Raw genomic sequence first — 12620 nt, forward strand, 5'->3', positions numbered from 1 at the left:
TCTTAGGTTCTTTAAGCTGACCTCTTTACCAGTGCGAAATTTGGGAAATGGCACTCTGTTCTACCAGACAAACATTAAATGTTACATGATGGTGAGAGGGTAGACAGCAGAAGCAAGAAGAACTGCAATCCTGCAGCCTGTGGAATGAAAACCACATTCACAGAAAGATAGACAAAATGAAAAGGCAGAGGGCTATGTACCAGATGAAGGAACAAGATAAAACCCCAGAAAAACAATGAAATGAAGTGGAGATAGGCAACCTACCAGAAAAAGAATTCAGAACTATGATAGTGAGGAGATCCAGGCCCTTGGAGAAAGAATGCAGACAGAGATCAAGAAGATTCAAGAAATGTTTAACAAAAACCTAGAAGAATTAAAGAACAAACAAACAGATGAATAATACAATAACTGAAATGAAAAATACACTAGAAGGAATCAATAGCAGAATAACTGATGCAGAAGAATGGATAAGTGACCTGGAAGACAGAATGGTGGAATTCACTGCCATGCAACAGAATAACGAAAAAAAGAATGAAAAGAAGTGAAGACAGGCTAAGAGACCTCTGGGACAACATTACCACTAAGACCAGAAACAAGACAAGGATGTCCACTCTCGCCACTATTATTCAACATAGTTTTGGAAGTCCTAGCCATGGCACTCAGAGAAGAAAAGGAAATAAAAGGAATACAGATTTGGAAAAGAAGAAGTAAAACTGTCACTGTTTTCAGATGACATGATACTATACATAGATAATCCTAAAGATGACACCAGAAAGCTACTAGAGCTAATCAATGAATTTGGTAAAGTTGCAGGACACAAAGTTAACGCACAGAAATCTCTTGCATTCCTATATACTAACAATGAAACATCAGAAAGAGAAATTAAGGAAACAATCTCATTCACCATTGCAACAAAAAGAATAAAATACCTAGGAATAAATCTACCTATGGAGGTAAAAGACCTGTACTCAGAAAACTCTAAGATGCTGATGAAAGAAATCAAAGATGACACAAACAGATGGGGAGATATACCATGTTCTTAGACTGGAAGAATCAACATTGTGAAAATTCTATAGTACCCAAAGCAATCTACAGATTCAGTGCAATCTCTATCAAATTACCAATGGCATTTTTTATAGAACTAGAACAAAAAATCTTAAAATTTGTATGGAGACACGAAAGACCCCAAATAGCCAAAGCAATCTTGAGGGAAAAAAATGGAGCTGGAGGAATCAGATGCCCTGACTTCAGACTATACTACAAAGCTACAGTAATCACGACAATATGGTACTGGGACAAAAACAGAAATATAGATCAATGGAACAGCATACAAAGTCCAGAGATAAACCCACACACCTATGGTGAACTAATCTATGACAAAGGAGGCAAGGACATACAATGGAGAAAAGACAGTCTCTTCAATAAGTGGTGCTGGGAAAACTGGACAGCTACATGTAAAAGAATTAAATTAGAACACTCCCTAACACCATACACAAATATAAAATCAAAATGAATTAAAGACCTAAATGTAAGACTGAACACTATAAAACTCTTGGAGGAAAACATAGGAAGAACCTCCTATTGACATAAATCACAGCAAGATATTGTTTGACCCACCTCCTAGAATAATGGAAATAAAACCAAAAATAAACAAATGGGACCTAATGAAACTTAAAAGCTTTTGCACAGCAAAGGAAACCATAAATAAGATGAAAAGATACCACTCACAATGGGAGAAAATATTTGCAAATGAATCAACGGAGAAAGGATTAATCTCCAAAATATATAAACAGCTCATGCAGCTCAATATTAAAAAAGAAACAACCCAATCAAAAAATGAGCAGAAGACCTAAATAGACATTTCTCCAAAGAAGACATGCAGGTGGCCAAGAGGCACATGAAAAGCTGCTCAACATCACCAATTATTAGAGAAATGCAAATCAAAACTACAATGAGGTATCACCTCACACTAGTTAGAATGGGCATCGTCAGAAAATCTACAAACAATAAATGCTGGAGAGGGTGTGGAGAAAAGGGAAGTCTCTTGCACTGTTGGTGGGAATGTAAATTGATACAGCCACTATGGAGAACAGTATGGAGGTTCCTTAAAAAACTAAAGATAGAACTACCATATGACCCAGCAATCCCACTACTGGGCATATACCCAGAGAAAACAATAATTCAAAAAGACACATGCACCCCAATGTTCATTGCAGCACTATTTACAATAGCCAGGTCATGGAAGCAACCTAAATGCCCATCGACAGATGAATAGATAAAGGTGGTACATATATACAATGAAATATTATACAATGAAATATATACAATGAAATATTACTCAGCCATAAAAAGGAATGAAATTGGGTCATTTGTAGGGACGTGGATGGGCCTAGAGACTGTCATACAGAGTGAAGTAAGTCAGAAAGAGAAAAATATTGTGTATTAATGCATATATGTGCAATCTAGAGAAATGGTACAGAGGAACTGGTTTGCAAGGCGGAAATAGAGACACAGATGTAGAGAACGAACATATGGACACCAAAGGGGAAAAGCGGGGGGGTGGGTGGTGGGGTGAATTGGGAGATTGGGATTGACATATACACACTAATATGTATAAAATAGATAACTAGGGCTTCCCTGGTGGCACAGTGGTTGAGAGTCCGCCTGCCAATGTGGGGGACACGGGTTCATGCCCCGGTCCAGGAAGATCCCACGTGTCACGGAGTGGCTAGGCCCATGAGCCATGGCCGCTGAGCCTGCGCGTCCAGAGCCTGTGCTCTGCAATGGGAGAGGCCACCACAGTGAGAGGCCTGCGTACCGCAAAAAAAAAAAAAAAAAAAAAAAAAGATAACTAATAAGAACATGCTGTATAAAATATAAAATTAGAAAAACAACCAAAATATGTCATATGATGGTAACATTCATATTTATCAAATACTGGCAAACTAGAGACCATCCAGATGGGCAGCCAGGATGGTGATGTATGAGGAAATCAGGTCACGCAAACACTAGTTAAGAAAGTGGAGGTGGATAGAGGGTGGTTCAAGATGGTTGGTAGGAAGATCCTGAACTCAGTTCCTCCCACAGACACAACAAACATACAGCTACACATAAAACAGTTTACTCTGAAAAGAACCCCAGAAACAGCTGAATTCCTACTCCCCAAGAAATTATGAAAGGGCCACATCGAGACTGGGACAATCTTTGAAGACTGAGAGATGGCTGTTTTGCATAATACATCAAAACAAACACAGAGAGTCAAGCAAAATGAGGAAACAGAAGAAAATGTTCCAAATAAAGGAACAAGATAAAACTTCAGGAAAAAAAAAAACCTAATGAAATGGAGATAAGTAATTTACCTGATAAAGAGTTCAAAGTAATGGTCATAAAGATGCTCACCCAGCTCAGGAGAAGAATGAAGAACACAGTGAGGACTTCAACAAAGAGAAAGAACACATAAGATAGAACCAAACAGAAGTCATAAAGCTAAAGAATACAATAACTGAACTGAAAAATACACTAGCGGGATTCAGTAGCAAACTAGTTGAAACAGAAGAACAGATCAGTGACCTGGAAGACAAGGTAGTAGAAATCATCCAAACAGAATGGCAAAAAGAAAAAAGAATTTTTAAAAATGAGAATAACTTAAGGGACTTGTGGGACAACATGTAGCATACTAGCATTCACTTTATAACGGTCCCAGAAAGAGAAGAGAGAGAGAGAAAGGGGCAGAAAAGTTATTTGAAGAAATAATGGCTGAAAACATTTCTAACCTGGGGAAGGAAATAGACATCCTGGTTTGAGAAGCACAGAGAATCCCAAACAAGATGAGCCCAAAGAGATCCATACCAAGACACATTATAATTAAACTGTCAAAAGTTAAAGATAAAGAGAGACTCAAAGCAGAAAGAGAAAGACAACTCGTTATATACAAGGGAACTCCCATAAGACTATCAACTGATTTTTCAGCAGAAAATTTGCAGGCCAGAGGGAGTGACGTGATATATTCAAGGTGCTAAAAGGAAAAAACTTCCAAGAATACTCTACCTGGCAAGGTTAACTTTCAGAATTGAAGGAGAGATAAAGAGTTTTCCAGACAAGGAAAAGCAAAAGTAGTTCATTACCACTAAACTGGCCTTACAAGAAATGTCCCTTTAGGGACAGCTTTAAGCTGAGAAGAAATGGCCCTAAATATAAATGAGAAAATATATGAAAGAAAAAATCTCACTGGTAAAGTCAAATATATGGTAAAGGTAGTGGATCAACCACTTATAAAGTTAGTATGAAGGTTAAAAGACAGAAGTAGTAAAATTAGCTGTAACTACAAATATTTGTTAAGCAATACAAAATAAAAAGATGTAAAATGTAACATCAAAACACATCAGGAACTTCCCTGGTGGCACAGTAGTTAAGAATCCACCTGCCAATTCAGGGGACACGGGTTTGAGCCCTAGTCTGGGAAGATCCCACATGCCGTGGAGCAACTAAGCCCATGCGCCACAACTACTGAGCCTGCGCTCCAGAGCCCGCGAGCCACAACTACTGAGCCCACATGCCACAACTACTGAAGCCCGCACACCTAGAGCCCATGCTCCACAACAAGAGAAGCCACTGCAATGAGAAGACCGTGCACCACAACCAAGAGTCGCCCCAGCTCACCTCAACTAGAAAAAGCCCGCACACAGCAATGAAGACCCAATGCAGCTAAAAATAAATTAATGTTTTAAAAAAGCCCACATCAAATGTGGGGGATACTACAATGTTCATTGCAGCTCTGTTTACAATAGCCAGGACATGGAAGCAACCTAAGTGTCCATTGACAGATGAATGGATAAAGAAGGTGTGGCACGTATATACAATGGAATATTACTCAGCCATAAAAAGAAACGAAATTGAGTTATTTGTAGTGAGGTGGATGGACCTAGAGTCTGTCATACAGAGTGAAGTAAGTCAGAAAGAGAAACACAAACACCATATGCTAACACATATATATGGAATCTAAAAAACAAAAAACGGTCATGAAGAACCTTGGGGCAAGATGGGAGTAAAGACGCAGACCTACTAGAGAATGGACTTGAGGATACGGGGAGGGGGAAGGGTAAGCTGGGACAAAGTGAGAGAGTGGTAGTGTATATATGGACAGATGTACACTACCAAATGTAAAAAAGATAGCTAGTAGGAAGCAGCCGCATAGCCCAGGGAGATCAGCTTAGTGCTTTGTGACCACCTAGAGGGGTGGGATAGGGAGGGTGGGAGGGAAACGCAAGAGGGAAGAGATATGGGGATATATATATACGTATAACTGATTCACACTGTTATAAAGCAGAAACTAACACACCACTGTAAAGCAATTATACTCCAATAAAAATGTTAAAAAAAAATGTGGTGGGCACTAAAAATGTAGTGCTTTTAGAATGCACTAATATTTTGAACACCCCGTTTTTAATGGAGGCCACTTCAGCCACTCGAATTTTTCTTTTTTTTAATATTTGGATTTTTTTTTCCTTTAGTTTTTGCTTCATGTCACGTTGTAGACTCACCAGTATAACAGCCCAGGTTGATTGACACCAAATATACCCACCTACACTTTGTTTATAGCCAGCAGCTGTTCTAACTGGGCTAGTATTTATAATTATTTGATGCTCTTATCACAGTAGTTGTTAAACATTTTATATCTCACCCCGATTACAGCCATATATTTATTGAGAGGAAGAGAAATGTTGACTTCAACAATGTATTCTGTATAAAATGAATAAGGTTTTTAAGTCTGTTATGTGCCAGAAGGAAACAGTATAAGTATTCCTCCATATACAACTGTAACATTTGTTTCAGTTTCTCAGCTGGCATTTTGTAAGTGAATTTTTTAATGGCAGCAATGAGAGCATTTTTTGAGCCGTATTCCTTTTCTTTGCTAGGGGGAGCACATGATGATAGAAATAAATCTCGTCCGGTTGTAATAACATGTGTTCGTCCTGGAGGGCCTGCTGACAGGTAAACTTCATCTTTCTGTGTCACTATCCAAATAGATTAAATAAAGCTGGGGACTTTGGCATAGAAGTTGATGAATTAGAAATTTCATAGTAACAGATAGGTCTTAAGTAAATATGTTGGAATGTGAAAACAAAAGAGTTCAGGCTGCAGAATCAGAAGAAAGTTTGACTCCAGATTCAATGCTTGCTACCCTGTGTCTTTGGCAAATGACTTAACAGTTCTAAGCTCAGTTCCCTCCAACTGTAAAATGTAGGTGATAATGCATACCTTTCAAGGTTTTTTGTTTTATCAAAGGTTAGAGATTTATGGTGCCTTGCAGGAGGCCTTTCATCCTGGAAGGAAATCCAAAAAAGAGGGGATATATGTATATGTATAGCTGATTCACTTTGCTGTACAGTGGAAACTAACACAACATTGTAAAGCAACTCTACTCCAATAAAAATTAATTATAAAAAAAAAAAAGGCAGCTGGCCCTTTAACAGCAGGTCCTTGAAATGCGTCCTCTCCAATTGGTAATATCCTAACCTGAAAAGACAGGTGGTGGTGTTCTCTGACTCTTACTATTACCAACTGTCCTTATCATGATTATCACCCTTTGATGATGATTATGTGTGTCAGAATAGAAGTGACTTTTAGTAAAAGGGAAGGAATATTGTCAGTGTTAGTGTTTAGAGCATTCTCTTCCTGGCTAATTTGAATATCTGATAGAAGCTCCTTCAGCTTTCCTACAATAAACCTTGGGGGTCCCAAGTAAACTCACAACTTAGATGTCTCAAGAGATGCTTATCTTTGTACTAATTTCCCACAGCGAAAAGTCTGCTCCATAATGGTAGGGAACACAATGCCTGCCACTAGATATAGTTGAAGGAGAGGAGGAAAACGCACTGATTACCCCTGACTCTGCACTATGTTTCAGCCTAGGATGGATTTTTAAAAACCTTTCTTAAGCACTCGAAATAGTAATAATAATAGTAAATACTGCTTGATGAGTGACCACCATGGGCCAGGAACTGTGCTCAGTACTTGGCAGACATTATCTTATTTTATCTTCACAACCACCCACTAAATCAGGTATTTTTATCCAGATTTACAGGTGACAAAACTGACGCCCAGTATCGTTAAATGACTTGCCAGCTAGGATAGAAATTCAGATTTATTTTCCTTCAAAGCTCATACCGTTAGCTCAGTTTGTTTTTTAAGTCAATGTTTAATATAAAATGAGAAAATATGGAGACACTGGGTTCTCCTCTGCACTAAAGTGTATTTGCCTTTGCAGAGGATAATACAAAGTCAAAATTTCCAAGGAAATTTTGCCGTTTTTTTTTCCTTCTCCTGCCTTTTCTTGTGAATGATTCTTCCTGAAGCAAATGAAATATTTCTATTTCTTAATAACATTCTAGAGTTTGAGTTGACAGAAATGTCAGGAGCAGGCTACTAGTTTGTGAGCAACGTATTACCAAATTAATGGAGGACGAAAGGAAATCTAAGAATTTAAGATAAAAATTTAGAGTCAAAATACATAGAGAGTTGCTGGGTGAAAGACATTTAAGACAGCATTTTTATTCTTTCCAAATCCTAAACTTGTAATCCCCACATCTGATTTTCTTATCTTCATTGACCCTCCCTGAGGCAGGAGGGTTATAATCTGGTAGCCTCTCTGGCTACATTTTAGTGGTGTCATTACTGTCCTGAGGCATCTTCTCCCAGTGCCTTGAGTGTCTATGGCCACAGAAGGGAGAATAGTATTTGCCTGCCTTTTCCATTGAATGTGAGACTGAATCAATTTAATGATCGTCAAATGGCCTTATAAATCAGTAGGAAAATTTACAGACTAGGGAAATTTTTCACCAGCATTCCCTATCCAGCTTGGGTTCACTGGTGATAAATTGAATGAAACCAGCAGACTTTTCTGCTCACCTGGCTTTGGGAAAATAGGTGAGTGCTATTTCTTGGGCTCTAATAAATCAATTTTAGACATTTTGGCAAAACCCTAGAAAAGAGAAAATGTGCCTTTATTACTTTTACACCCCAAGAGTTCATCGTGGGTGACCTGGTCATTTGCTAATGTGTAGTTATTTTCTTATTACTGATTTTCATATTGCAGCAACTTTCTGGTCAGGGTTACCTCTTTACTCTCTTAATGTCACACTTGATGCTTAAAAGGAAATGCAAATGGGATAGATGGTAGAATGTGTGTGAAAGAGCCTCTTTGGCTGAGTGACTATTAATGCTAAGCCCCATGATGCTAAATTAATGACTATTTCTTTATTCTCCCTTCAGAGAGGGCACAATCAAACCTGGTGATAGGTTGCTCAGTGTGGATGGAATTCGGCTTCTTGGAACCACGCACGCTGAGGCCATGAGTATTCTCAAACAGTGTGGACAAGAAGCGACGCTGCTGATCGAATATGATGTCTCGGTCATGGGTATGTCGGATCCTGAGGTTGGGATCTCTAACTAAGCTCTACATCATGTCACTGTCCATCCCTGATAAACCACTTTGGATTAAGAAGGAACTGTTATGTCCACCTGTAGCAGACAGAATTTCATCAATACCATATTATTCTGTTTGAGTTCAGAAAGAGGTGAGGAGTACTTCTCAGCGATTTTGAATTCTTGTGTTGATAGAATCTATGATAACATCTCATTCTGTCAGTGTGTTTCACCTAGCAATCAGCTCTTATACATGGATTACCCTTTGGCAGGAAAGTGTTTTCCCCCTCCAAGTCACAAAAGTGGTGTTATTAACTTAGGGGCTAGTACTTTTTCTTTTACTACATGGAGACTGGAAACAGTAGGGGATTCCTTTCCTTCTTTTTACGTCACAGAGTGAAGCCAGCTGATCAGAATTAATGGAAATTACCATTTTATCATCAGACTTAGGGACAAAGAAAGGAAAGGGGACAAATAGTATCATTGATTAAAATGAAAGTTGAGTACAATATTCTTTCTTGAAATAATGATTCCAATAGAAAGTAATTCTATTTCTACCCTCTCAACTGTAGTACAACTGGAAAGATATTCTCACGTGGCTTTTCAGTGTGAAGAGAGAACCAAAGTTTTGTGTAAAGTTGACTAAGGCAGATAAATTATGATAGAATGAACTGGAACGTGAAACTGAAACCTAAATCATGTTGTAAATACTTCTTACAATTATCAGACTTGATTGTGTGCCTGACTTTACCAGCAAGTTTTGTCCTGGTAAAATGTAGCCAAGAAAAAAACACTTATTCTGTAACTGTAAACTCCTTTTATTTCCTGCTCTATATGATTCACGTAGCACAGTGTTGCTTGAACGTATTCTTAATCTGTCTACTGGCCTGAAATGTCTTTGAGAGGTATGAGGCTTCCTAAAAGACTTAAAGTGTGAGTTAAGGAGTTCTTAGCAGAATAAGTGGTAGGATATGCCCTTAGGATGGAAAGGTCAGGAATGAATGAACTTTCCTCCCTCTATTCTTCCTTTCTCTTGTCTTCTCTTTCTCCCTTTTTTCTTTCTCTTTTTATTGTTTTGTATGGCTTTTGAGTTAGATGATTTGGGTTCTGTTTTCAATTCTACTGATTTCTAGCTATTAGTTTGCACCATGTTACTTATTTCACTGTGCCTTAGTTACCTCATTTGTCACATGGAAACCAGCAGTGCCTATTTTAAAAGGCAGTTAGGAAGATAAAATAAAATTATACAAGTAAGATGTATTTTAACTGATGATCCAATTTATTATTCACATTAAAAATTGAAACAGGTGTTTGACATATTTAACTCATTCAGTCTACAAATATATATTTTTTTAATATTTAAGCTAAGTGACAGGTACCAAGAGTACAGAAATAAACAAAACAGACCTGGTCTCTGCCCTTATGAAGTTTGCAATTGACAAGGAGGAGAGACAGTAAACAGGAACATGACCAAACAAACACTCAGAAAGTGATCATTACCTACCATGAAAGGCATGAACTGGATTCTGTAATAGGGAATAAGGGCAGGCACAGGTGAGGGCTGACAGATGCCAATCAGGAGTCAGTGAAGAGGTGACAGGTAGGCAAAAACCTGAAGGATGAGAAGGAACCAGTTCCCAAACTAAATACAGCAACAGTTTGTAAGTTCTGAGCAGCCCACCTCAGAGAGACAAGGGCTCCCCCTCTGGGGATGGGCACCATTTCAGAGCAGAGCCCTCCATATCTCATTATTACCAGAGTCAGGGGGGGAGAGGATGACTCACCTGTCTTCCTTCTTCCCTATTCACATTCACATTCTGAATCATGCCTGACAATTTTCATACCTCAGAGTTCTCAGATATCCCCCTAATATAGGGGAAAGTGCCATCAGGAAGGAAACTCATTAAAAGTTTCTCTAAGTTGCTAGATATAAGATCAGTATACAAATCAGTTACATTTCTATATACCAGCCAAAACCAGGAAGTTAATTTTTAATATACCATTTATAACAACAATAAAATAATAAGGTTCCTATAAGGAATAAATACAACAAAAGTTGTATCTTCCCAGTAGATATAGATATTGATATAGATACAGATATGCATATATGTAAAGAATACTTAAACAAATGAAGACCTACATCATGAATGTGGGTGGGAAGTCTTGATATCTAAAATATATCCTTTCTTTCAAATGCATCCATAAATTCTATTCAGAATCCCAGAAGGATCTTTGGAGGACTTTAATAAGCTGTTTCTAAAATGTAAGAAAAGTGGGAGGGGGAAAACAGCCAAAATGTTTTTGAAACAATACGAAAGCAGAGAAACTTGTTCTATCCAATATCAAGACTCATTCTAAAATTGTGCCATTAAGTCTATGTAATATTTACATGAGGTAATAAAGAACCCAGTGGAAGAGAATTGAATGCCACAGACCACTACAGATATGTAAGCAGAGGTGTAGTCTTACATCAGTGGGGAATGGTTGAGCTAGTCAGTAAATGATACTGGGTCAATTAGTTAGCCACATGGGAAAAAATTCAATTAATCTCCTACTTTATACCACACCCAAAAATAAATTCTGTATTTACATAACCATTTCCCAACAGACTGCTATTATAGATAACTGGAATGAATATCCTTTTAACCCAAATCTTTGTCTGTGTATCTGACTTCATTAAGTCGAAGGGCATATTTCTTTTTTAAATATTTGGTACATAATTCCAATTGTCCTCCAGAAAGGTTATCCTACTTTATAATATATTACTACCAGCAATGTTTTAAGTGTACCTGTCTCAACAGAGCACCAGATACAGCACTAAATAGTTTTGGTTTTAATCTTTCTGATTTAAGTAAAAATTGCATTTATATTTTAGTTTACTTTTTAAAAAAATTTCTAGTGCAACTAAATGCTTTTTTGTATGAACACTAGCCATTTTCATCTCCTACTGTCTGCCTATGCCCTGTATTAATTTTTCTATTGATTTGTGTAACTATTTACAGACACCTTTCTGTCACTCCTAGATAAAGCTAAATAGGTGAAAAATTGGAATAGAAAGCTTAGGATCTTAAATTAGGAAAATGAGGAGCAATAGATCATTGGTATATGAAGTTGCCATCAGGTACAAATGGCAGAAACCAATTTAGAATAATTTAAAGAGGGAACTGATTAGCTTGTAAAAGTGGGGAGTCAAGATACATCCTGACTTCAGAAGAAGTTCAGTAATATCACAGGTGTTCTGTCTCTCGGGTCTCTTTGCCTGGGAAAGGCTCTCCTTGTGTCATGACCAGATGGTCCCAGGCAGCCACAGGTCTATATTATGTTGTGAGTTCATAATGCCAGAAAAAGAAATGAAACTGAATCTCCCCTAAAAGATGCTGAGTGACTTAGCTTGGAGCAAATGCTGACCACTGCAGTAATCACTATGTCCAGGGATATAGTGTAGCCTCTGCTCTTTGGCAGGGCAGGAAGGAATGTGTGTTGAACAGAACAAGACAAAGAATGGCACTTTCCCAAAGCAGGTGATGAAAGTAATAGATGCCACACATACGAGAATTTTCCTTACTTCACGTCCTCACCAGCACTTGGTATTCTCAGTCTGTTTCATGTCATCTATTCTTATGGGTATGTAGTGATATCCCATGGCAAATTGAATGTATATTTCCAGGATGAATAATGATATGGAGCACCTTTTCATTTGCCACTTGGACATCCCTGTTGCATTATTTTACTTTTAATACCTTCATTTATTTACATACTATTAAAATTATGTCACATTATATCTTAGGAAGTATGTATCTATAATCATACATATAAATATTGAGTTTCTTTATATGCTATTAAAAGTACACAAATTATTTTGTAGGAAACACGTGTGTGCCTGTGCAGAGATATTGATATCTCATCACTGGAATGAGATATATTTTCTAGTAAATCTCAGATCACAAATTTTAGCAAATTCAGTAGTCTGGGAAAGCTATTGAAATTATCAATTTTATTAACTAATGTTGAATTTAGTCTTTGTTAAAATTTTAAAGAAAATGTATTGAGATAAGACTGGTAGGAATAGGTCTGGGGGAAAAGTAATTGTTCAGTTTTGGATATGTTATGTTTGAGGTGTCTATCCATCATCCAAGTGGAGGTATGGAGTATACAGATGGGTCATTAAGCCAGGAATTTAGTGCAGAGGTTAGGGC

General features: G+C 37.6%; 1 protein-coding gene across 5 annotated transcripts in view; it reads left to right on the plus strand.

Annotated features, from left to right (window-relative positions):
* GRIP1 (glutamate receptor interacting protein 1) overlaps nt 1-12620 on the plus strand; it is a gene marked incomplete at its 5' end in the record, with an annotated part of 698195 nt that overhangs the window by 540365 nt on the left and 145210 nt on the right. For all 5 annotated transcript variants that reach the window (XM_079937948.1, XM_079937949.1, XM_079937950.1 and 2 more), the window contains 2 exons: nt 5916-5991; nt 8272-8417. In XM_079937948.1, the coding sequence (XP_079794074.1) occupies nt 5916-5991; nt 8272-8417 (222 nt within the window). The remainder of the gene's footprint in view (nt 1-5915; nt 5992-8271; nt 8418-12620) is intronic.

This window comes from Stenella coeruleoalba (genome assembly GCF_951394435.1).
Source record: "Stenella coeruleoalba genome assembly, chromosome: 11".
Taxonomy (NCBI): domain Eukaryota; kingdom Metazoa; phylum Chordata; class Mammalia; order Artiodactyla; family Delphinidae; genus Stenella; species Stenella coeruleoalba.